The sequence below is a fragment of the Oncorhynchus nerka genome, linkage group LG2 (genome assembly GCF_034236695.1).
Source record: "Oncorhynchus nerka isolate Pitt River linkage group LG2, Oner_Uvic_2.0, whole genome shotgun sequence".
NCBI classification, from domain to species: Eukaryota; Metazoa; Chordata; class Actinopteri; order Salmoniformes; family Salmonidae; genus Oncorhynchus; species Oncorhynchus nerka.
Window position 1 is genome coordinate 39,696,399 of NC_088397.1, and position 24,952 is coordinate 39,721,350.

General features: G+C 40.9%; 1 protein-coding gene across 1 annotated transcript; it reads left to right on the forward strand.

Annotated features, from left to right (window-relative positions):
- Window positions 1-463: 463 nt before the first annotated feature.
- map1lc3a (microtubule-associated protein 1 light chain 3 alpha) lies at window positions 464-15,922 on the forward strand. Its single transcript, XM_029669471.2, has 4 exons — window positions 464-746; window positions 7,302-7,357; window positions 7,919-8,025; window positions 14,416-15,922. The coding sequence occupies exons 1-4, from the start codon at window positions 707-709 to the stop codon at window positions 14,576-14,578; spliced, it is 366 nt and encodes a 121-aa protein (XP_029525331.1). The 5' UTR covers window positions 464-706; the 3' UTR covers window positions 14,579-15,922.
- The last annotated feature ends 9,030 nt before the right edge of the window (window positions 15,923-24,952 follow it).

A 24,952-nucleotide genomic window follows, 5' to 3' on the forward strand; every position in this document is an offset into this window, starting at 1 on the left:
GGGTACGGCAGGCTGCCATTAGCTATTCAATTATTCGTATAACTTCTTCTATGTGCGATGTTTTAAATATTCGTTTCAGGGACATACATCTGGTGTAATGGAAGCATATATGGGTACCTGGATTTGCTTCGAAATGTGTATTTATTTACACGAAGATTGACCATGAATATTGCTATTTTCCCCTTCACTATAATGGGGGATCCTTTTATTTGCAAACAAAGCCTGCAGTACAGCGGTCAAGCCCTTGCATTTGTTCGGTTCAATGACTGGGGTTGTAGTTCTCGCCTGCTGACAGTGGAGACCACTGCCGACTGACTGATCTACAAATCACCTGGCATCATAAATAAATATGATAAACAACTACTCATTATTGTAGATCAGGTCAAGTTACCATTTTACCCACAATGCACCATGGATTTGGTAACTACTGACAACCCTCGGACACTCCATTTGTGAACTCCTCCTCCACATTTACTAGATCGGTAGAACAGTGCAGAAGATAGCCTCCCCCATCTCTCGTGAGGACTAAAAAGGAAACGCTTGCTACGTTGGCTAGTTTATTCCAAACCAAAGCTGTTTTTCTAGCTACAGTGAGCACTGATTTGACAGACAAGCAAGAGACAGCATTTGTTGAGGATTCCATAAACAACTTGAGATATTTACTAGTATATTATCTCATTTATAAACCACAACGTAATCTACAGTGATGCCATCCGATAGACCATTCAAACAAAGAAGGTCATTCGGTAAGTAACGTCAGCTGTTACCAGTTGCTAACCACAGATCTTTGAGCTAACCTTAGCTAGCTAGGCATATTCTTTACTGGACAGGCAATATTGTATTATTGAAAACAGCTCAACAGTGTACTCCGTATTCGTCATTATGAATGTAAGTGTAATGGTAGTTACCTAATGTAAATTAGAATACATTTGTTGACAACACAGCCAACGCCAGAGAGGCCTTAACTTTGATACTGACGTTAGCATGCTTACGCTAGCTAGCCTAGTTGATCAGTTAACAACGTCAATAATAAAGGCATCCGCATGCTTCCCAGCCGAAACAGTATGGTTGAATTCGTACATGTAGTGTGACGTCTTTGTACTTCGGTGAATGTTTTTTCGGCTGTTCGACCGCACATTTTCTTTTAGGAGGCAAGCCATAGTTTAGAGCCGAAGTATTCGCCCCTTCGTCAGTGATTGGTCAACAGTAGGGCATCTAAAATAAAGTATTTGTCATTCAAGGAGAGACACTTTGTTTTCATGCAATTTATTTTAATTGAAAAATTCTGCAAATAAAATTAGATGTAAAATTGTGCGACTAAGATCTCTTCGGCAAAAACGTCAAAATGAAGGAGTTTTTTTTGTTGGAGTTATCTTAGATTAGTTGAGACTTTTGAAGAAGTGTGAACTGACTACGGCGTCTAAAAATGGTCAAAAAATTGACAAATCAAGGCGGCGTACAATTCAGGGCGTTCATTTCCCCTTGAGTATCCTGTTGGTTACAGCCCCCTAGCACAGTGTCCTTTGCTCCAGCCTGCCGAATAACTGCTGTTAACAGAACTGCGGAAAAACAATGCCCGACAGGCGGGGGTGAAATACACCGTTTACCATTGTGTTAGCTAGCTACCTATCCCACCTGCTGTGTACCGCCAGAGTCCTAGCAGTGTCCTTCGCTCCCGCCTGCCGAACAACTGCCCTCGCCACCATTAACATAACTGTGGGGAAGTAGTGCTCTAGCTAGCTACAGTCAAAGACAACTCTGTGCTGCCTTTTATTGCCGATCCCTACTTCAGAAACTTCCGTTTGAGTTTCCTAGTCCATAGATCCAAGTAAACCGTATTGCTGGAACAAAATACATTTAATCTTGATGTTCTGGAGCTGTTCAGGAATTTAAAGTGGGGATTTATGATGTGTACTGTTATTGTATGCCTGTACTTACTGTGACTGTCACCCTGATATTGGCTACTATGTAGCTACTTCCCACGCCTTTGCCGGACAGTTGTGCTTGTCAGGCAGGCGCAAAGGCCAATATGTCCCGGTGTTGCTGTTCATGCCCTCCCCATTGAGTAGTATCTTTATGTACATATTCTTTATCCCTTTACACTTGTGTGTGTGTGTGTATAAGGTAGTGGTGTTGGAATTGTTAGGTTAGGTTAGATTACTCGTTGGTTATTACTGCATTGTCGGAACTAGAAGCACAATCATTTTGCTACACTCGCTTTAACATCTGCTAACCATGTGTATGTGACAAACACATTTGATTTGATAGTAGTCTGTACGTAGGCTATGTATAAAGGTGACATCTAGATGGTTATTAATTATTGTGTAGGCTATCTTATTTGAAATAAAATTGTGTGAGAAAAAAAATGGCCACGTTAGCTACCGCCAGTGACACGACTGTGATACCCAGTAGAAAGCACTTAACGACTTGTCCAGTCAGACACACACAACTTTCTTGAGTGGCAATACATCTGCCCAATTAGCTGATTGGCTTTCCGTACACCCACTCCTTCCGACTCCCATACTCCGTCGCCATATTGGGCTGCAGCTACCCATACTTGAGTTCCACTGCATTTTTTTCATTGTTTCCTTCTAATCGGGGACTGATTTAGACCTGTCCCAGGTCACCAGGTGGGTACAATTAATTAGAACAGAAAACCTATCAAGCTCCGGACCTCAGCCTACACCAGGGGTATTCACCCTATGAATTTGAAAGTGGTTACATTTGCCAAGCACCATCCCTGAGCTTTATTACAGTTGGACTTGAAACACAAACTGGATTGTGCATGGGTGCCATACAAGATTGCATGATATGTATATTTGTGTCAGGCCATTCTAAATTATTACCCTGTGCAGTGGAACACGTAATTGATAGAGCAATAATCACATGTCCTCAATGTCTACACACGCATTTGCACTGCTGATGTAGGCTAATTTGGGTTTGACTACTGCAGGGCTCTACGCTAACTTTTTTCCCAAGGAGTACTTGCGCTCCTAAATGAAAAAATGTAGTAGCACACAAAGAAATTTAGGAGCACAGTGAAAAATGTAACAGAGTTTTTATTACATACATATTTATACTGCGTGTGTGTGTACTAAGGGACACATCTGTGGAACAGCACATACCACCAAAATCACACATTGATCCATGCCTACTAGACGCAAAGGATATCAGTTGTCCAGCTGCTTTTGTATGTTGGCCGTCTGGTCCACGGCAGGAGTGGGATCCACCTCCTCGACAGAAGACCCCTCCAGGCTGATCCTCATCAGGTCTTTGCTGGTGGAGACCCCAAGGCAGCTTCTTGTCAAATTCTTAATCTGGTTGTGTGCATAGAAGCCTTGCTCACACTGAGTGGCTGAAATGGGCAGCACCAACTCCAGTATGTTCTAGGGAAAAGATGATATCTTTCAATTTCATTTAAACTCTTAACATTAACTTATCAAAATCAACCATAGGATACCATACATAACCACCCAGGATTAGCCTACCTTGTAATCATGCCTGTAGGGATCCTTTGTCAATATGGTCTCCCACAGGCCACTGTAGGACTTGTCCTTGAAATTGTGGCTGACCAGGATTTTCAACCCCTGCCACTCATCCTGGATTGCAGCCATGTTGCACCCTGATCTGCAGGATTAAACAGAGCAAGTGAGTTTGCAAATATATAACATTGTCTCATATGGCAGTGCAGTGTCAAATAAATTCTTACCTCTCTAGAGGCTCCTTGAAATGCATCATGAGGTATGCCACACCATCATTGCCAAAGGTGAGAAGGCTGGCCTGGTCATGTGTCAGGGTTTAGCACTCTGAAAGACTCCACTGGGGTCTGGACACCCTCATCCTTCAGCAAACCACCAAACCTGACTGAGATCATTTACGCCGATGTTGATGGCCGCCTCCATGTGTTGCTTTAGCTGGGGATTGGTGAGGTCCGTAAAGCCTTTCAGATTCCCCTTTAGTGTTATTCCATTTGAACAGAAATAACACACACACACCAACACACAATGAAATGTCTGGCCATTTGTCTGTCTCCCATTTTTTTTTAAAGAAGAAAGTAAAGACTTCTCTGCATTTCCCTCCTTATCCTGAAATGGTTCTATTGGGCAACGAATACATTGAATCTCACACTGAGAATATGTCTTGATCATTGATTTTAATAATCAGTTTCTCTTACATTTTAACAAGCTCTCATCCTAACACACCTAGAATCTGCCTTTGCCCTAAGCTGTAGTGCTTCCAGTCTGGTCACGGTCTTCCTCAACTCTGTGGCTTGGGGGAGGATCAGGTCATTCCTTTGCATGGTGAGGCTAAGTGAGGATAGCTCCTCAAACATGTCTGAAAGAAAATGGCAGAATACACGAGTGCATTCCCCATTTCCAACTTTATCTGTTAGGTAGTCAGTAAATAAACTGTCACACTTTGAGGGCTCTGTGGACATGGGGGATCCAGCGAGTTCCCTTGATGCTAGACTGTGTGCAAATATCCACACCGAACCTATAAAGAGGAACAACTTACCAATGGCATGATAGTGCTCAAGGGTCTGTTGTCCGACCAGGAGATTGACTGGCTTCCCATCCTCCAACAAGCGTACGTAGACAATATTGCATTCGGTGTTGGATATATCAGTGTCTCCGTCTATTAGAACGACAGGATACTTCACGGCTTCAGCTTCGCTGACAGGCTCTCTCATTAAGTCAGCAATTTGACCGATCATCTCCGCACGTCTTACATCATTGTCATATGTGGGATTGATGTCAACTCCATTTTTGTGGTCTAAGCGGCCCAAATTTGACGAAAGGTTCTTTCGCAATGAAGCATGCGATGTTTATCTTTATTTTCAGCTGCATCCTCTTCTCCTCAGACAGCAGCACTTGCCTCCTCAAGGCTGCTGACACCATGCCTGATGGTTTCTCCCGTCTCAACAGGTACAGATCTCTGCACTGGATATGCCGCCGCGAGATGTTATGTTTCGCTACGCTATCTCTTTTCAGATGTGGGTTTTCTGACTCGAAGGACAAGTTGCCCGCCCGTTTCTGCCCTCAACAATATTTGCAGAACATGACGTTGTTTTTGATCCTTAGCCATGGGAACATTTTGAGCCAATTCACATTGAATCTATATGTTCTCCCTCCACCGGCTAGTGACCACGGGGGTCACGGTAGCTTCGCTAACGTTGTTCTCAGCATCCCTAACGTTAGCCGCCATGTCAACGTTAGCCTCAGCATCCCTAACGTTAGCCGCCATGTCAACTTTATACCCCTCGCCGGATTCCTCTTTCTCCTCGTCTTTTTCGCTTAAAATAAAATTGAATGGGCTTCATTTTTAGCGATGTCTGCACGTTAACTTATAGCCTGTACTGATACTATTTTGGAATGTGGGACTTGTAGTTTTTAAGCAATTAGCAGCGGGGGAAAAATAGATTACGGTAGGTTGTAATTTTTAATTGCACACTGTTCGTAAATCATTTTTCCGGTGCCCACATCTATTTTTAGGGGCAAATGCGAGTGAAATACTCACACTGTAGAGCCCTGGACTTCTGTGGAAAACCATTGGCATTACTGAAACCAGTATACCTATTTTGAGAACTCTTCGACTGTTTAGTCACAGCCTATGATTTTCTATGTTGATCATGTTTGCAGTTGCACACCCCATATAAAAGAGACATTTCTGCCTAGATCAGGAGTCTCCAACCTTTTTCTAGCATGAGAACTACTTTAATTATTATTATTTTTTTTACATGTCCTGAGCTACTCAGTTTTTAAATAGCTTTTAAATATGCAAATTCTTCTTCTCTACCCTGCAACTAGTCCTTGGTGTACAATATATGTCAATATTCCTGATGAAATAATGGTTACTAAACAGTATTTGGCATGGCAAAGTTCTTCATTTTATTTTTCCTGGTTTTGGTTTTTACTCTCAATAGAACAATTAGTCAAAGAGAAACAACAAATGTATTTTCTGAGCCCATGTCGATGCTGAAATCAGAAGACAGTAAATTATTTAGGTCTGGGGAAAAAACTAATACATTTGGACATTCAAACACCACCTTTTTATTGCGTATCAAGCAAGGGGGGGTCTGTGTTGGTCTAGCGATGTTTCTGTTAGGCCTACTGCTGCAGCACGTCATGATATTTAGCCCACTGCATGATGTAGCTAAAGCAAGGGGCTATAGCAGCACACAAGTAGCCTACAAATGCGTGCTGCGCTGGGCATTCCCTGAGCTCCTAAATGGAGCGGGCGAGGCAGCCAACCCTCCAGCCTTTGGGAAACGCATTCTATGCTCCAGTCAAGTTGGGGATGCTCCGCTCAATGCTCTGATCATGACATAGTTATTTCAGGAAGGCCAACTTTGCAGTTAACATTTTAATTGAGACGGTTATTGGGGAAAGTATTTGTCTACCCACAAGACGGGTATTATTAGCATTGCTAACTGGCTACATGGAATAATAAACAGACGGGGGGGCAATATTGATAATTGGCAGATAGGTACTGTTACATTTGCCAAGCCAATAGTGGCTAAACATGGGTGGGATAATGTCAATGTGTCTTTGATTGGATAGTAGCCGGGAACTTTATAGTTTTGACAATATGCGAAAAAATGTAGGTACTTTCAGAATTTCTTGGCGAGCTACTCATAGGTGGGCTGCGAGGTACTTGTAGCTCACAATCTACCTTTGAGACCCTGTAGGCTATTCTGTTTTATCTTCCAACTGATCAGAAAGACCTTTTCATTGATTGTCTCTTATCAATCAACGTTTCTTCCTGTCCTAGACTATGGTAACATAATTTAGATGAATACTGCTGCCACTTCTTTGAGGCCGTTAAATGAAATGCAGTTTTCCATAGTGCACTTAGTTTTATCACGGTTGACAGGTTTTAAACTCATTGCTGCTTGATGTATTGGAAAGTAGGTTGGCCCTCATTTGATGTTGCCTAGGTTAAAACATTGCATTTGATTCATTTATAAAACCCTATTGGAAAAACTCACATTACCTGACCTCTTCACTTACCCATAGAAGTACAAGTTACCATACCGATCACAGGGATGTTTAACCCTGGAAATTCCGTCTGTTGCTACAGACCTAGGAAAAACAGCCTTTAGTTGCTATGCACCCCATGTATGGACACATTGGTGCCTCTTGGGTGGTTCAAAATGTTGATCATAGACCACCTTCCTGTGGAATTTGTGTCTGTAATTCTGTATTTTATATTAATGTATTGTAAAATTGCAAAATACTGTGCTCCCTTGAGAAAGAGACCTTGACCTCCCTGTGTAAATACATACAAATTCTTATCTGCAGCTGATCGTTGCAAAGAAGTGCATCAAATCCGTGACCAGCACCCCAACAAAATCCCAGTAAGTTACGCTGACACTGCCCTCTATAGAACAGAATACACAGTCGCATCCAAAATTATTGGCGCCCTTGATGAGCAAAAAATACTAAAATAAATACTGAGGTATATTGTATGAGCAGTCATCTTTGTATGAGCACTCATCTTTTATCAAGGGTGCCAATAATTGTGGCTCTGACTACATTGATTTTCCCTGCTCACCACACAAAATGAGGAGCTACATTACACTTGTCTGCGTAGAATTCGGTTGTCTGGCTATTGTTCCTGAAAGCTCTCTTTATATATCAGTAAATTGATTACAGTAAGAGCCTTTCTTGATGTAGTTCACATGATACTCAGACATGCCAACTGCAGTTGTCTGAGTTGAGAATTGTGAAGAAGTGGAAGGCTATAGCCAGGAAGCACACTGAATGCTATCTTTTTCGATTAGTATATGAAATATTCATCCACCATATCTTATTTAGGGCCTTCATATATTTGATGTAATATATTCAGTATTAATTGGTGTTATGGTGGTGGAATAACATCTTATAACTGTTTATCATTGCATGGTGCTCCCCTACAGGTAATCATTGAGCGTTATAAGGGAGAGAAGCAGCTGCCTGTGTTGGACAAGACAAAGTTTCTTGTCCCTGACCATGTCAACATGAGCGAGTTAGTGAAGATAATCAGGTAAGACCATTGAGTCATGACTTAATAAGGTTTGGATTTGATGACATGGTGGTAGTCCATGGGTAACAGAGTCATGGACACTATACCCCACACTTTGAACCTGAATGTCCATTTATGGTGAGATCATTTCAACACCTTACACACTGTGCCTTTCTCTCCCTTCAGTCAACACATTCTCTCAAAGTCTGAAAATGAACTGTGTACGTGCCTGTATCCCCAGATCATGTTGACCAGATTGTTTACTTGTCTGGAGTGTGTCACCCAGAGAGCGGGCCGAGCCACAGTGTGCCAATAATTGGTGCACACACTGACCCCGACTTCCTCGGGACTTCTGCTGGAAACACTTAAACACTCTAGCACCAAAATACACCCTGTTATCATTGGGAGAGACTCTCTTCCTGTTTTGTGTGCTTGTCTCTTCATATTACAGCCATGTCAATGACTTGTGGGGGAGGGGAGTAGACCTTAACTGTTTCACCACTGCTCTGTGTGTCAGACTATTGCAGGAAACTACTTAACTAAACTTATGCCATGTTGTGTAGTGTCAATAGTAACAAATTAGTAATGTTATAGTTTCCATGTTGAGTTGTTTAGTAGTTTATCTAGACAGACTGGTTGCCTCCCACAATGTACCATTGAGCACAGTACAATTATTATTTTTTCTCAGAATTGTTTTTCAATTTCCTGACATCTACACTGTTTCTTTACAGTGAGTGTGCATCTTTCTGAACAGAACATATATATTTTTCTTAGGTTCTGACAAATTATATTGAACTGGAGTACTTGAATGGAAAAATATATATACACTACCGTTCAAAAGTTTGGGGTCACTTAAAAATGTCCTTGGTTTTGAAAGAAAGCACTTTTGTCAATTTAAAATATCAAATTGATCAGAAATAAAGTGTAGACATTGTTAACCTCTCTAGGGTACGTGGGACGCTAGCATCCAACCACAGTGTCCGATTTCAAAAACGCTTTTCGATGAAAGCAGAACATATTATGTTAGGTCAGCAACTAGTCACAGAAAGCATTCAGCCAAAAAGCAGAAATATAGATCAAATTAATCACTAACCTTTGATCAGATGACACTCATAGGACTTGATGTTACACCATACATGTATATTTTGTTCGGTAAAGTTCATATATCCAAAAATCTGAGTTTAATTGGTGCGTTACATTCAGTAGTTCCAAAACATCCAGTGATTTTGCAGAGACTCACATCAATTTACAGAAATGCTCATAAAATGTTGATGAAAATACAAGTATTATGTACGGAATTATAGATACACTTCTCCTTAATGCAACCGCTGTGTCAGATTTTTTAAAAACTTGACAGAAAAAGCAATAATCTGAGTACCTGCGCTCAGAGCCCAAATCAAGCCAAACAGATATCCACCATGATGGAGTCAGATGTCAGAATAGCGTTATAAATATTCACTTACCTTTTGATGATCTTCATCAGAATGAACTCCCAGGAGTCCCAGTTCCACAATAAATGTTTGTTTAGTTCGATAATGTCCATAATTCATGTCAAAATAACTCCTTTTGTTTGCGTGTTCAGTCCAGTTATCCACATTCATGACGCGCTTTCACTAGGAGCAGACTAAGTAAAAAGAAGTTCCGTTACAGTTCTATAGTGCCTATAAGAACATCCACTAGTCAAAGGTATATGAAATACAAATGGTATAGAGAGAAATAGTCCTATAATAACTACAACCTAAAACTTCTTAACTGTGAATATTGAAGACTCATGTTAAAAAGGAACCACCAGCTTTCATATGTTCTAAGCAAGGAACTTAAACATTAGCTTTTTTACATGGCACATAATTGCACTTTTACTTCTCCAACACTGTTTTTGCATTATTTAAATCAAATTGAACATGTTTCATTATGAGACTAAATGGATTTGTATTTATTTGTATTATATTAAAATAAGTGTTCATTCAGTATTGTTGTAATTGTCATATTTGCAAATATATATAGATATATCTATCTCTCGGGCCGATTTAATCAGTATCGGCTTTTTTTTAGTCCTCCAATAATCGGTATTGGCGTTGATAAATCATAAATCGGTCGACCTAATCAAATAACGTTTTGAGATGGAACTCTGTCACATTCGTTATTTGATCAGGAGAAAGCCATGCATAAAACAATATTCATATCCTATCGAATGCAGAGGGAAGGGAATATTGGCTATATAAAAATAAACAACTAGACAAGTGTTTCCTCGTTTTAGGATGGTGCTCTGTTCCAGTGACCTTTTTTAAAATGACATTCTACTCCAAAATATACATTTCAAATAAAATTATGCTGAAACCATTCAAAATATAATTTCCACTAACATATTTGCCACTAACATATTTGCAAAATTATCGCAAAATTATTTTAACGTATTGGGCCATGCATATATCCTATGCATGGTCTGCACTGAGTGCTCTTTCCTTGACAGACTGACCAGGTGAAAACTATGATCCCTTACTGATGTCACTTGTTAAATCCACTTCAATCAGTGTAGATGAAGAGGAGGAGACTGGTTAAAGAAGGATTTAAGCCTTCAGACAATCGAGACATGGATTGTCTGAAGGATTTAAGCCTTCAGACAATCGAGACATGGATTGTGTATGTGTGACATTCAGAGGGTGAATGGCCAAGACAAAACATTAATGGTGAAACCATGCCACCTTGTGGCACACCAGAGGTGACCAAGGGCTAAATGTGCCACTTGCCATCACCCGCTGCAGCCTTCTGGTGGTGTAGCTATGGGACCCGGCTAGTAACCTTTGACACAGTTCACATAGTGAAACGCACACTCGGCCCTTTGATTGGACCAGCAAACTGGCATTCAACACAGGTCGGGTGAGCTAGCGAACAGATTGCTGATTTGCTGTACTGCTATAGGATCAGGTGCCTCACAAACTTCATTGTAGGGAGAGAGGATTGCCATAATTATTAAATAAATATGCAGCTCCAAAAATGGTTTGGTGATCAAGAATATTAACTATTTACTTTGTCAACTCACCAGCAATGGGACACCAAGCAACAATTACCAGCATATGCCTACTGGTCTTTTGCTATGTGAAAATTACTTGAAATAATCATGAATAATTTATTTACTTATGTAATTATTATTACTGTGGCGAAGATGCACCATAAAGGCATGTCGCTTGCCAAACTCCCACCCATGGAGAGTGCTTTGTTCTCTTGTTGAAATGTTTGCTGTTGATTTCCCACGTGTAAATGCATATGTGGTGAATCTATATTCCATCTAATCCTACAATATTTGCTAGCGTTTCGTTTAATTCGTAAACCTTTTATTGCAACACCTTTTTTTCTGTTTCCGTTTTATTTCATTCAATGTATGGTTTACTTAGTTCATATTTACCAGGTTATGTCGGAGTTCCGTGTGTCTCTCCTATGTCTGTCATTCTGGTTGCATAATAGGAGTGCGCGTGCCTCTGTTCACAAAGAAATAGGCTTCGTGGCCTGGACGCCATGCTTTGGTGTCAGTACATTGAATAAGAATCATTAAGCCTGATTTCAGATGAATTTACCGATAGATGTGAAAATTGACTTTTTATATTGTAGAGAGTTTATTGGTTGTAATGACCAATTTGGTAATTGTATGGTCCTGGGAGGGGCCAAGTGCTTACATGTACCAATTTGAACTCCTATTAGACTGATTTGGTTTTTCAAGGGGAGGCTGTGCAGTTTTGCCCCCTACCTGTTTCTGTTCAGATAGGACAGGTTACAGGGATAGTTCACCCAGATTAAAAAGGACACATTGGTTTCCAGTCTATGGACAATGTATGACAGCAATTCATGCTTTGGTTTAATTTCCATGGCATTGTTTCTGCATGCTAATGTTTTAGCATTTGTGGCACAAATCCCATTCAAGTAACGGGACCGATATTTGCATTTTTTGCTCATCATGTACAAATCATCAAAGGATCTCAAATTGATTGGGAATCTGTCACTTATAGATGATTTGAACATGATGTGTGAAAAATATCAGTCCCATGACTTGAATGGGATCTGTGCCACAAATGCTAAAACATTAGCATGTGTAAACAGTCCCAGCGAAACTAAACCAAAGCATAGATTGCTGTCATACCTTGTCCATAGTTTCCTTACACTGTAAGGAATTATTTTGTAATTTGGTTGAACTATCACTTTTAAGCCTGATAGTCTATTTATTTTTAGGTGATTGCCTGTGTATAGTCGTGGCCAAAAGTTGAGAATGATGCATATTCATTTTCAAAGTCTGCTGCCTCAGTTTGTATGATGGCAATTTGTATATACTCCAGAATGTTATGAAGAGTGACCAGATGAATTGGAATTAATTGCAAAGTCCCTCTTTGCCATGCAAATGAACTGAATCCCCAAAAGACATTTCCACTGCATTTCAGCCCTGCCACAAAAGGACCAGCTGACATGTCAGCGATTCTCTCGTTAACACAGGTGTGAGTATTGACGAGGACAAGGCTGGAGATTACTCTGTCATGCTGATTGAGTTCAAATAACAGACTGGAAGCTTCAAAGGGAGGGTGGTGCTTGGAATCAATGTTCTTCCTCTGTCAACCATGGTTACCTAGAAGGAACAACGTGCCGGATCAACAACTTCAAGGAGAGCAGTTCAATTGTTGTGAAGAAGGCTTCAGGGCGCCCAAGAAAGTCCAGCAAGTGCCAGGGCCGTCTCCTAAAGTTGATTCCGCTGCGGGATCGGGGCACCACCAGTACAGAGCTTGTTCAGGAATGGCAGCAGGCAGGTGTGAGGTGAAGGGTTTGAGGATGGCTTGGTGTCAAGAAGGGAAGGAAAAACATCAGGGACAGACTGATATTCTGCAAAAGGTACAGGGATTGGACTGGGGTAAAGTCATTTTCTCTGATGAATCCCTTTCCGATTTGTTTGAGGCATCCGGAAAAAAGCTTGTCCAGAGAAGACAAGGTGAGTGCTACCATCAGTCCTGTGTCATGCCAACAGTAAAGCATCGTAAGACCATTCATGTTTGGGGTTGCTTCTCAGCCAAGGGAGTCGGCTCACTCAGTTTTGCCTAAGAACACAGCCATGAATAAAGAATAGTACCAACACATCCTCTGAGAGCAACTTCTCCCAACCATCCAGGAACAGTTTGGTGACGAACAATGCCTTTTCCAGCATGGTGGAGCACCTTGCCATAAGGCAAAAGTGATAACGAAGTGGCTCAGAGAACAAAACATCAATATTTTGGGTCCATGGCCAGGAAACTCCCCAGACTTTAATCCCATTGAGAACTTGTGGTCAATCCTCAAGAGGCGGGTGGACAAACAAACAACCCACAAATTCTGACAAACTCCAAGCATTGATTATGCAAGAATGGGCTTCCATCAGTCAGGATGTGGCCCAGAAGTTAATTGACAGCATGCCAGGGCAGATTGCAGAGGTCTTGAAAAAGAAGGGTCAACACTGCAAATATTGACTCTGCATCAACTTCATGTAATTGTCAATAAAAGCCTTTGACACTTATGAAATGTTTGTAATTCTACTTCAGTATTCCATAGTAATTTATGACATATCTAAAGACACTGAAGCAGCAAACTTTGTGGAAATTAATATTTGTCATTCTCAACTTTTGGCCATGATTGTATATTTTATATGTGGCACTTTCACCATTGGGTCACCAAGACCTGTAAATAAATCTACACTCTGAGCACATCAACTTGCCTTGCTTTGTGCTGATTTCATGCCTGTTACAATTGCTACAAGGTCCTTATTTTACAATTTACATAATCAAAATGTGTTGTAGACAAAATAATGAAAAGGTCTGTCTGGGAGCCTCAATAGACAGATTTGTAGTTGAACAAGTCATTGTATGTATAGATTTTTTTTTTTTCACGACTTGGATTTGACTCAAGACTCAACCTGTTCTTACTTGAGACTCGAACCTTGTGACTTGACTTTCTTGTGTCTCGAATAATAGTGACTTGGTCCCACCTCCTTTGTTCAGTCTTACACAAACTAACAATCACGGCTAACAGTGTCAACAAGCAAGTACCATTATTTAATTCTGTGCATCCATTGCTAATTGTTGAATCCTCAATAAAGCGATGCCCGTTCTATGACCTGCCCCTTGAAGGTAGACATTCAAGCTGATGCCAATTATAGTAATGCTGTGTGTGGATTTTAAACTTGCTTGCATGAAATGCTTGCCTGTACTCCGAATACACAAACCATGCAACACCTCTCGGTGGTTCAAGCTAAAAAGATGGGTCATATTCTTAGGCACCAAATGGACTGAAGCAGGGAAGGACTACCTGGACTCGCCAAATAACTGCTTGTTTTCATTTTACCACAGTGTGCCCTAATGATTGTAGTGACCAGCCCTGACCCCCTGTATACCCATTCCCTTCCAGGCGCCGGCTGCAGCTCAACCCCACGCAGGCCTTCTTCCTCCTGGTCAACCAGCACAGCATGGTGAGCGTCTCCACGCCCATCTCCGAGATCTACGAGCAGGAGCACGACGAGGATGGGTTTCTCTACATGGTTTACGCCTCTCAGGAGACTTTTGGATACTAGGAGTGAGGGAAGTCTGGTCAAAGATATCGGTGAGATAGGAGGCACAGGGGTACAGAGAGAGGCGAGGTAGCGTTAGGATGATTGAGTTCCCTTAAGGATAATTAAACAGACACCACCATGTCTTTTCATGACACTAGTAGGTAAACAGGAACGCTATGTGCAGCATCCCCCTCCCTATTTTCCCCCCGTTATTCGTTGGAAGTACATTTCTATTAGGAGTCTTTTTTTCCTTTAGTCATAGGCCAGTGTTTTTGGCCCATTGGTTTTGATTTTATAGTTCATTATTTTATTTCCAACTGGAACCTGGTTTTTCAGATAGAGTAGAACACTGTTAGTGTTTTTTTTTAGGTGTTGTAACACCTTTTTACTTACGTGGTCATAGGTGCTATTGCCTAAACCAATGGTTATTAATCTTGTCTAGAGTTTCCCCAATATTGACACAGCTTACCTTTCTGGCACAAGTCTGCCAAAAGTGCAAGTGAATTAATTACACAACAAGACATGCAATTTGCTCTACCATAGGCTAAGCCATCAATATCCCTGTACCTAAATCTGCTAGCGCATTGGGTATTTTAGGTTGTTCTCCCCTCTCCCTCCATTTAAGTACTGTTTAATAATCAATCAGATTAATCAAATTTGTTTGTCTGTCACCTTTAGCAGTTGACTGGTTTCATGAGCAAGATGACCATCCGTACAGTCATAACAGGTAGTGGTGGGTATGTGTGTTGTGATATAAGCTAGTACTTAGAATTGAGTAGTGGAAACAGATGTATAATGTAGAAATAAATACGCTTCTTTGCACATATACATTTATACTATTATAATAAGACTCAGTATTGAAAAGAAATAAATGACTAACACATTTTATTCTTTTGTATCTGATATTCTCTCCTTTAGAACACTGTTCTGTACGTATGCCTTTGGTAAAATGACTTTTGAAACTATGGGTTTGTGATGCACTACTACATACCTTGCATGTTTTTCATAGTTTTTTTGTATTGATTTTGGCATACAATAATTGTAAGTGTATTAAAACATTTATTTTTAGAACTGTTTCCAAACCAAAAACTGAAAAATGTATGTTAACAATTGTGTGTGTATAAACCATAAAATACTGAAGTTGTTTATTTAAATTCCTCAATTGTAACCAGTGTCAATGTTGAGTACAAATTAGGGGCAAGCAATAACAGCCTTCATATTACTGATAATCTGGGCAGATATATACATTTGCATAAAAGCAGCACCATCACCACGGGCGTCTTGTATGGTGTGAGCAGTCAGTCAAAATAATAGTTTATTTTGTGTTTATACTTGTGGAAAATAAATTCTGATGGATATACTTTCTTTTTTTTTTTTATATGGACATTCACTATTATTGCCAAGAATATATTGGTGTATCTCTTTGCTGTACAGTGAGTGTCTTATTTTATTTTAAGTGTAATACTCTTTAAATCCCAAATGTGTATACTCACCAATTGCTTGGTGTTAAGGATTGTGCTACATGTATAGGTAGCAAGGTACATACAATGTGTGCACAAACCATTAGGAACACCTGCTCTTTCCATGAGACTGACCAGGTAAAAGCAATGATCCCTTATTGATGTCACTTGTTAAATCCACTTCAATCAGTGTAAATGAAGGGTTAAATAATTATTTTCAAGCCTCGAGACAATTGAGGAATGGATCGTGTATGTGTGCCATTCAGAGGGTGAATGGGCAAGACAATAGAGCCTTTGAACAGGGTATGGTAGTAAGTGCCAGACATGCTGGTTTGTGTCAAGAACTGCACCGCTGCTGGGTTTTTCACACTCAACAGTTTCCTGTGTTTATCAAGAATTGTCCACCACCCAAAGGACATCCAGCCAACTTGACACAACTGTGGAAGCATTGGCGTCAACATGGGCTGCTAGCTATACCTATATAGAGTCCATACCATGACGAATTGAGGCTGTTCTGGGTGGAAAAGAGGGTGCAACTCAATATTAGGTGCTTAAGTGTTCAGGTAATTATTTCATAGCGTCATCATACTTCTACAGATAACCATGTTACCAGCCTAATCTTGTGACCATAAAGTTGAAATCCACTGTTAGCTCTGGGGAATCCCACTGTGGTAAGCTTGTCCAGTGCTAATACTTCAGATTCATAAATATGGCTAACCCAGCTGTTTTGAAATTGTGTAGAGAGCTTATGCTGCACGCTTTTTAATTTCTACCCACACTTTTTAAGTTCTGCCCACATTTTCTATAGGATTAAGGTCAGGGCTTTGCGACGGCCACTCCAATACCTTGACTTTGTTGCCATTTTGCTACAACTTTGGATCATTGTCCATTTGGAAGACCCATTTGCAACAAAGCTTTAACTTTCTGACTGATGTCTTGAGATGTTGCTTCAATATATCCACATAATTGTCCTCCCTCAAGATGCCATCTATTTTGTGAAGTGTACCAGACCCTCCTGCAGCAAAGCACCCCCGCAACATGATGCTGCTTCACGGTTGGGATGGGCGTTCTTCGGCTTGCAAGCCTCCCCCTTTTTCCTCCAAACATGATGGTCATTATATATTTTTGTTTCATCAGACCAGAGGATGTTTCTCCAAAAAGTATGATCTTTGTCCCTATGTGTAGTTGCAAACCGTAGTCTGGCATTTTTATGGCGGTTTTGGAGCAGTAAATTCTTCCCATGTGAGCGGCCTTTCAGGTTATGTCGCTATAGGACTCGCTTTACTGTGGATATAGAGCGGTATGACAGTTGCGTGGTCCCATGGTGTTTATAATTGCGTACTATTGTTTTTACAGATGAACGTGATAACTTCACGTGTTTGGAAATTGTTCCCAAGGATGAACCAGACTTGTGGTCAACAATTTGCTTTACTCAGTAAAAAAAATCAATAGTACTCCATTTTTTTCCTTTTGATTTTCCAATGATATCAAGCAAAAGAGGCACTGGGTTTGAAGGTAGGCCTTGAAATACATCCACAGGTACACCTCCAATTGACTCAAATTATTTCAAATAGCCTATAAAAAGCTTCTAAAAAGCCATGACATATTCTGGAATTTTCCAAGCTGTTTAAAGGCACAGTTAACTTTGTGTATGTAAACTTCTGACCCACTGGAATTGTGATACATTTAATTATAAGTGAAATGATCTGTCTGTAAACAATTGTTGGACAAATGACTTAGATAAGAAAGTAGATAACCAACTTGCCAAAACTATAGATTGTTAACAAGGCATTTGTGGAGTGGTTGAAAAACGAGTTAATGACTCCAACCTAAGTGTATGTAAACTTCAAACTTCAACTGTATGTGTGTGCATATATACACAGTGAGCACCATAATTCATTGGACAGTGACCATTTCTTTTGTTATTTTGGTTCTGTACCATAGCACTTTGAGTTTGAAAGGATACAATGAGGGTGAAGTGCAGACTGTCAGCTTTAATTTGAGGATATTTTCATACATATCGGATGAACTGAAATTATAGAAGCTTTTGTACATAGTCTCTCTCCCCCCCACACCCCAATTTTCGGGCATCAAAAAACATTTGGGCAGTTTAATATAATGTAGAATAAAGTAATCATTGTTCATATTTGGTCGCATATCCTTTGCATGCAATGACTGCTTGAAGTCTGCGATGTATCGACATCACCAGACGCTGGGTATCTTCCCTGGTGATGCTCTGCCAGGCCTGTACTGCAGCCATCTTCAGTTCCTGCTTGTTTTGGGGACTAATCTCCTCTTCAGCATTTAAAATGCATGTTCAATTCGATTCAGATCCGGTGATTGACTCGGCCAGTCAAGGATTTCCCCCCTTCGTTGCTCTAGCAGTATGTTTAGGGTCATTGTCTTTAAGGCAGTGCTTCTCAATTATTTTCTGTTACGCCTCCCCCTAGGAAGAAGTAAACATTTCACGTCCCCCAACTCTCTGCTGCGACTGTAAATAGTATAATTTGTCTATAAAATTGTTATAAGTACACCTCTGCATAACATTGTTTCCTTATTAACATTAAAGAAAGAAATATAGATAAACTTACAACGAAGAATAACTTTATTAACATTGTTTTTTAGTCTAACAGAAAATACTTAAAGTGCATCAATTTGCCTGAAATAAAATAAAATAAATGTAATCCTTATTTAAACTGTAAACATTTTTTGACCATTTGATACTGAAAAATAAAATAAAATATAATAATAAATTCAAATTGATCAGCAACTAACTCAGGAGCACAATATATGAAACACCTTGACCTATAAAACAAAAATGAATAAAACGATTTGTGCTGATTTAAAAAAAATCAAAATGAGGAAGTCAGGATTAATGGCTACAATGAGCACGTTTTGCAGAGCACAGTTTTTCGAAGTGGGGTTTGAAGCATGATACTGCAACTCTCAGCTCCTGCTCAATGTTTAGCTGGGACCTGTACGTGGTCTTCAGTGTAGCATCAGCAGAGACGCCAGTCTCACAAAGATAAGATGTGGCAAAAGGAAGAAGAATGGCCCTCTGCCCTAAGAGTGGACACTGCCTCTCTACACTCAGCCAGAATTCACTCAGTGTCTGTGATGTGAACCTCAGTCTCAATGTGGAGTCAGACGTTATATCAATGAACTGGTACTCCTCTGCAGAGCTGAAACCAGTTGGAGCTGGTGCATTGAAAGGATCTCTCACCCAGTCATATTGGGAACTGTTTTCATGGAAGTACTTTTTAAAGAATCCCATCAGTGATGAAATATGCTCCTTATAATATATGGAATCACTGAGGTGGCATCATAGTCAGCAGTGTCGACAAATTCATGCAGGTTCTCGAATTAATCAGTATTTCCTTCATCAAGTCGCCTGCCCCACATTGCAAGCTTTCGAGTGAAAGAGCTGATTTTGTCTGTGACCTGAGGGAGGTGTTTATCTTTCCCTTGAAGCTGTAGATTTAGTTAATTTAGCTTTCCAAATATGTCACTCAGGTAGGCCAGTTTCGCAAGGAAGTTCTCATCACAAAATTTTTCTGCGAGGTCATACTTGTGCTCCTGCTCCAAAAACATTCTTATCTGCTCTCTGAGCTCAAAAACTCAGGACAAGATTTTCCTCGTGACAGCCACCTTGCTTCACTGTGAAACAGCACAGTTTGATGTTCAGCTCCCATCTCCTCACAGATAGCAGAGAAGACTCTTGTTTTTAGTGGTCTGGTTTTTATAAAATTGACTACACCTACAATGTCAGTCATAATCTCACTTAATTCAGAGGAAAGGTGCCTTGATGCCAGTGCTTCTCTGTGTATAACACAGTGTGTCCACTCAGCATTAGGCGAGGCCTTCTTGATGAGTGCCCGAAGTCCTTTTCTCATCCCTGCCATGGTCTGTGCATCATCACTGCAAACACCAATGTAGTTCTCCCACAATTCTCAGTCAGGAAGCAGTCCAGCATTTTGAATAGCTCTTCAGCTGTTGCTCTGTCTGACATATTTACAAAAAAGTAGATCCTCACACAGGGAGTTTGTCATGTCTAAACGTACATAAGCGATAAACAAACAGTCTTTGTTGCTGTCAGTTGCTTCATCGAACTGTAAGGCAAAACGTTTGTCTTTGAGTTTATCTACCAGCTGTTCTTTAAGATCGTTAGCAATGTCATTTATACGTCTGGCGACAGTGTCATTGGACGGAGGGATAGTTTTTATTTTGCAGCACTTGCGTCATCCAGCAGGACAGAGACCATGTCTAATGCTGCAGGCAGTATCAGCTTCTCTGCTATGGAGTGTTTTTTTTTTGCACTGAGCAATTTGGTACGCCACCTTATATGATGCTAACAGTCCTTGCTGGTTTACTGAAGTAGCATTCACAAAGCGGGACGATTGTTGGCAAATTTCGGCATGTTTTCGCTGAAAAAACTCAAGCGGCTTATCAGCGTGATTGAGGTGTAATCTCTTTAAGTGACACCTTAATTTATTTGGCTTCATGCTGTCCTCTACCAACATTGTTAGACACAGTAAACATACCGGTCTTTCCTCGTCTCCCACCGTAGTCACAGTGAAGCCAAGCGCTACATACGCTTCGTCATATTTCCTCGTCTTAGCTTCCGGGAGACTTACATTTGTCTCATTATCTCCGTCTCTCTCCGCCTTTCTTTTCATCCCTGTTAAATATTTTTCCATGGTGTCTCTTAAGGGTTTCTTATCTGCACTTCATATCTCCTGCTCTGTGCTGTGTGCTCTTGTTCGATGCAACAAAACCCTACTCCCTGCGGCAAAAAAAGCATGTTCCCCGGGGTCACACGCGCCCCCCTGGCATCGCTGCGAGCCCTCCGAGGGGGGTGCGCCCCACTATTTGAGAAGGACTGTCTTAAGGCATGATGAAGTGCTGTCCAATGAGTTGAGGGATTTGGTTTTATCTGAGCATATAAAATATTTCTGTAGACTTCAGAATTCATAGTTCTACTTCTGTCTGCAGTCACATCATCGATGAAGACAAGTGAGCCTGTTCCACTGGCAGCCATACAGGCCCAAGCCATAAAACCCCCTCCACCATGTTTCACGGATGAGGTGGTATGCTTTGGATCATGGGGATGTCTTGTTTTTCTCCACACTTTCCTCTTTTCATCACTCTGGTACATGTCAATCTTTGTCTCATCTGTCCACAATACTTTTTCCAGAACTCTTGGGGCTCTTTTAGGTGCTTTTTAGCAAACTAATCTTGTCTTTCTGTTCTTCAGGCTCATCAGTGGTTTGCATCTTGTTGTGTACCCTCTGTAGTCCTGCTGGTGTAGTCTTCTATGTATGGTAGACTTTGACACATCTACACCTGCATCCAGGAGAGTGTTTCTGATATGTTGGGCTGTTGTCAGGGGGTTTTCTTCACCATAGAGAGTATTCTCCGGTCATCTACTACAGTGGCCTTCCTCTGTCTTTTGACATTGAGTTCAGCAGTTGTTTTTTTCTTGTTAATGATGAACCAAACTGTTGACTTGGGCATGCCCAGGGCTTTTGCAATGTTCCTGATTGATTGATTTTCATTTCTGAGCCTTATGACGGCCAGCTTCTTTTGCATCAACACTGCTGTCTTTCTCATGTTGTCACACCCCAACAACAACCTCCAAAGGCAATAGCAAAGTCTAGAATCAATACTATTCATCAACAGCTCTCCTGCATTCACTAAGGACACAAATGAATACACCTGCCCAACGATTGACTTGGAGTTACATTGTGTTGTTTAAGTGTTCCCTTTATTTTTTTGAGCAGTGTATTTTATACTAGGCCTTGCTCTAGCTACTTGCTGTATGTATGTAAAACAGGCCTACAGCATACACCAAATTAACTATCTGGGAAAGTTGAAAGTGCTGTTGGTGTGATCACTTTGGCTGGTTATTATAATGGTTGCACTGATGCATTGTAAATAGTTGCACAGGTCAGACAGATGAGCACAGTGAAAAAGGTGATCCAAAGGATTTGACAACCATTAGAAAATTGGATATCACTTGCATACCACATGAGCAACGAGGCAAGCAATGACATGCTGTAAAAGATGTGCAGGCCAAATAGCGTTTGCTGTTGAATTTCTACATTTAAATATGATTTTCAGTTGTCACTATAACAATGAACACACCCTGAAAGCATTGAATGGTTGTGTTACCACTTTATTAATAGCGTGCAGGATGCATTGATCAGTTGATTTGTATTTATTATGGATCCCCATTAGTTGCTGCCAAAGCAGCAGCTACTCTTCCTGAGGTCCAGCAAAGTTAAGGCAGTTTATACAATTTTAAAACAGTACAATACCTTCATAAATTTCACAACACACTGTGTGCCCTCAGGCCCCTACTCCACCACTACATTCCTAAATCCATGTGCATGTAAAGTGAGTATGTTATCATAAATGTGTGACTGTGCCAATGTTTGTGTTGCTTCACAGTCCCCGCTGTTTCATAAGGTGTTCTTTTTTCTGGGGGGTTTTCTGTTTAATTTTACTACTTGCGTCAGTTACTTGATGTGGAATAGAGCCATGACAACATGGAACTCTATCTAGTAACTGTATGCCTCCCATAGTCTATTCTGGTCTTGGGGACTGTGAAGAGACCTCTTGTCTTGTGGGGTATGCATGGGTGTGCTAGTTGTTTAAACAGACATCGCGGTGCATTCAACATGTCAATACCTCTCATAAATAAAAGTAGTGATGAATTCAATCTCCTCCACTTTCAGCCAGGAGAGATTGATATGCATATTATTAATATTAGCTCTCTGTGTACATCCAAGTTCCAGCCGTGCTGCACTGTTCTGAGCCAATTGCAGGCCTTTTTTTGTGGCACCTGGTATTTATTTTTATTTTTATTTCACCTTTATTTAACCAGGTAGGCAAGTTGAGAACAAGTTATCATTTCCAATTGCGACCTGGCCAAGATAAAGCAAAGCAGTTCCGACACATACAACAACACAGAGTTAGACATGAAGTAAAACAAACATACAGTCAATAATACAGTAGAAACAAGTCTATATACAATGTGAGCAAATGAGGTGAGATAAGGGAGGTAAAGGCAAAAAAAAGGCCATGGTGGCAAAGTAAATACAATATAGCAAGTAAAACACTGGAATGGTAGATTTGCAGTGGAAGAATGTGCAAAGTAGAAATAAAAATAATGGGGTGCAAAGGAGCTAAATAAATAAATAAATAAAATAAATACAGTAGGGAAAGAGGTAGTTGTTTGGGCTAAATTATAGATGGGCTATGTACAGATGCCGTGATCTGTGAGCTGCTCTGACAGCTGGTGCTTAAAGCTAGTGAGGGAGATAAGTGTTTCCAGTTTCAGAGATTTTGTAGTTCGTTCCAGTCTTTGGCAGCAGAGAACTGGAAGGAGAAAGAAAGAAATAATTGGTTTTGGGGGTGACCAGAGAGATATACCTGCTGGAGCGCGTGCTACAGGTGGGTGACGCTATGGTGACCAGCGAGCTAAGATAAGGGGGGACTTTACCTAGCAGGGTCTTGTAGATGACATGGGTTTGGCGACGAGTATGAAGCGAGGGCCAGCCAACGAGAGCGTACAGGTCGCAATGGTGGGTAGTATATGGGGCTTTGGTGACAAAACGGATGGCACTGTGATAGACTGCATCCAATTTGTTGAGTAGGGTATTGGAGGCTATTTTGTAAATGACATCGCCGAAGTCGAGGATTGGTAGGATGGTCAGTTTTACAAGGGTATGTTTGGCAGCATGAATGAAGGATGCTTTGTTGCGAAATAGGAAGCCAATTCTAGATTTAACTTTGGATTGGAGATGTTTGATGTGGGTCTGGAAGGAGAGTTTACAGTCTAACCAGACACCTAGGTATTTGTAGTTGTCCACGTATTCTAAGTCAGAGCCGTCCAGAGTAGTGATGTTGGACAGGCGGGTAGGTGCAGGCAGCGATCGGTTGAAGAGGATGCATTTAGTTTTACTTGTATTTAAGAGCAATTGGAGGCCACGGAAGGAGAGTTGTATGGCATTGAAGTTTGCCTGGAGGGTTGTTAACACAGTGTCCAAAGAAGGGCCAGAAGTAATAAAATGCAATAAAATGCAAATTAATTACTTAAAAATCATACAATGTGATTTTCTGGATTTTTGTTTTAGATTCCGTCTCTCACAGTTGTGAGAGAGTGTACCTATGATAAAAAAATTACAGACCTCTACATGCTTTGTAAGTAGGAAAACCTGTAAAATCGGAAGTGTATCAAATAGTTGTTCTCCCCACTGTATACAGAGAAGAGTCGGTCCAAGAATTGAACCCTGTGGCACCCCCATAGAGACTGCCAGAGGTCCAGACAACAGACTCTCTGATTTGACACACTGAACTCTATCAGAGAAGTAGTTGGTGAACCAGGCGAGGCAATCATTTGAGAAACCAAGGCTGTCGAGTCTGCCGATGAGGATGTGGTGATTGACAGAGTCGAAAGCCTTGGCCAGATCAATGAATACGGCTGCACAGCAATGTTTCTTATCTATGGCGGTTAAGATATCGTTTAGGACCTTGAGCGTGGCTGAGGTGCACTCATGACCAGCTCTGAAACCAGATTGCATAGCAGAGAGGATATGGTGAGATTCGAAATGGTCGGTAATCTGTTTGTTGACTTGGCTTTCGAAGACCTTAGAAAGGCAGGGTAGGATAGATATAGGTCTGTAGCAGTTTGGGTCAAGAGTGTCCCCCCCTTTGAAGAGGGGGATGACCGCAGCTGCTTTCCAATCTTTGGGAATCTCAGACGACACAAAAGAGAGGTTGAACAGGCTAGTAATAGGGGTGGCAACAATTTCTGCAGATCATTTTAGAAAGAAAGGGTCCAGATTGTCTAGCCCGGCTGATTTGTAGGGGTCCAGATTTTGCAGCTCTTTCAGAACATCAGCTGACTGGATTTTGGAGAAGGAGAAATGGG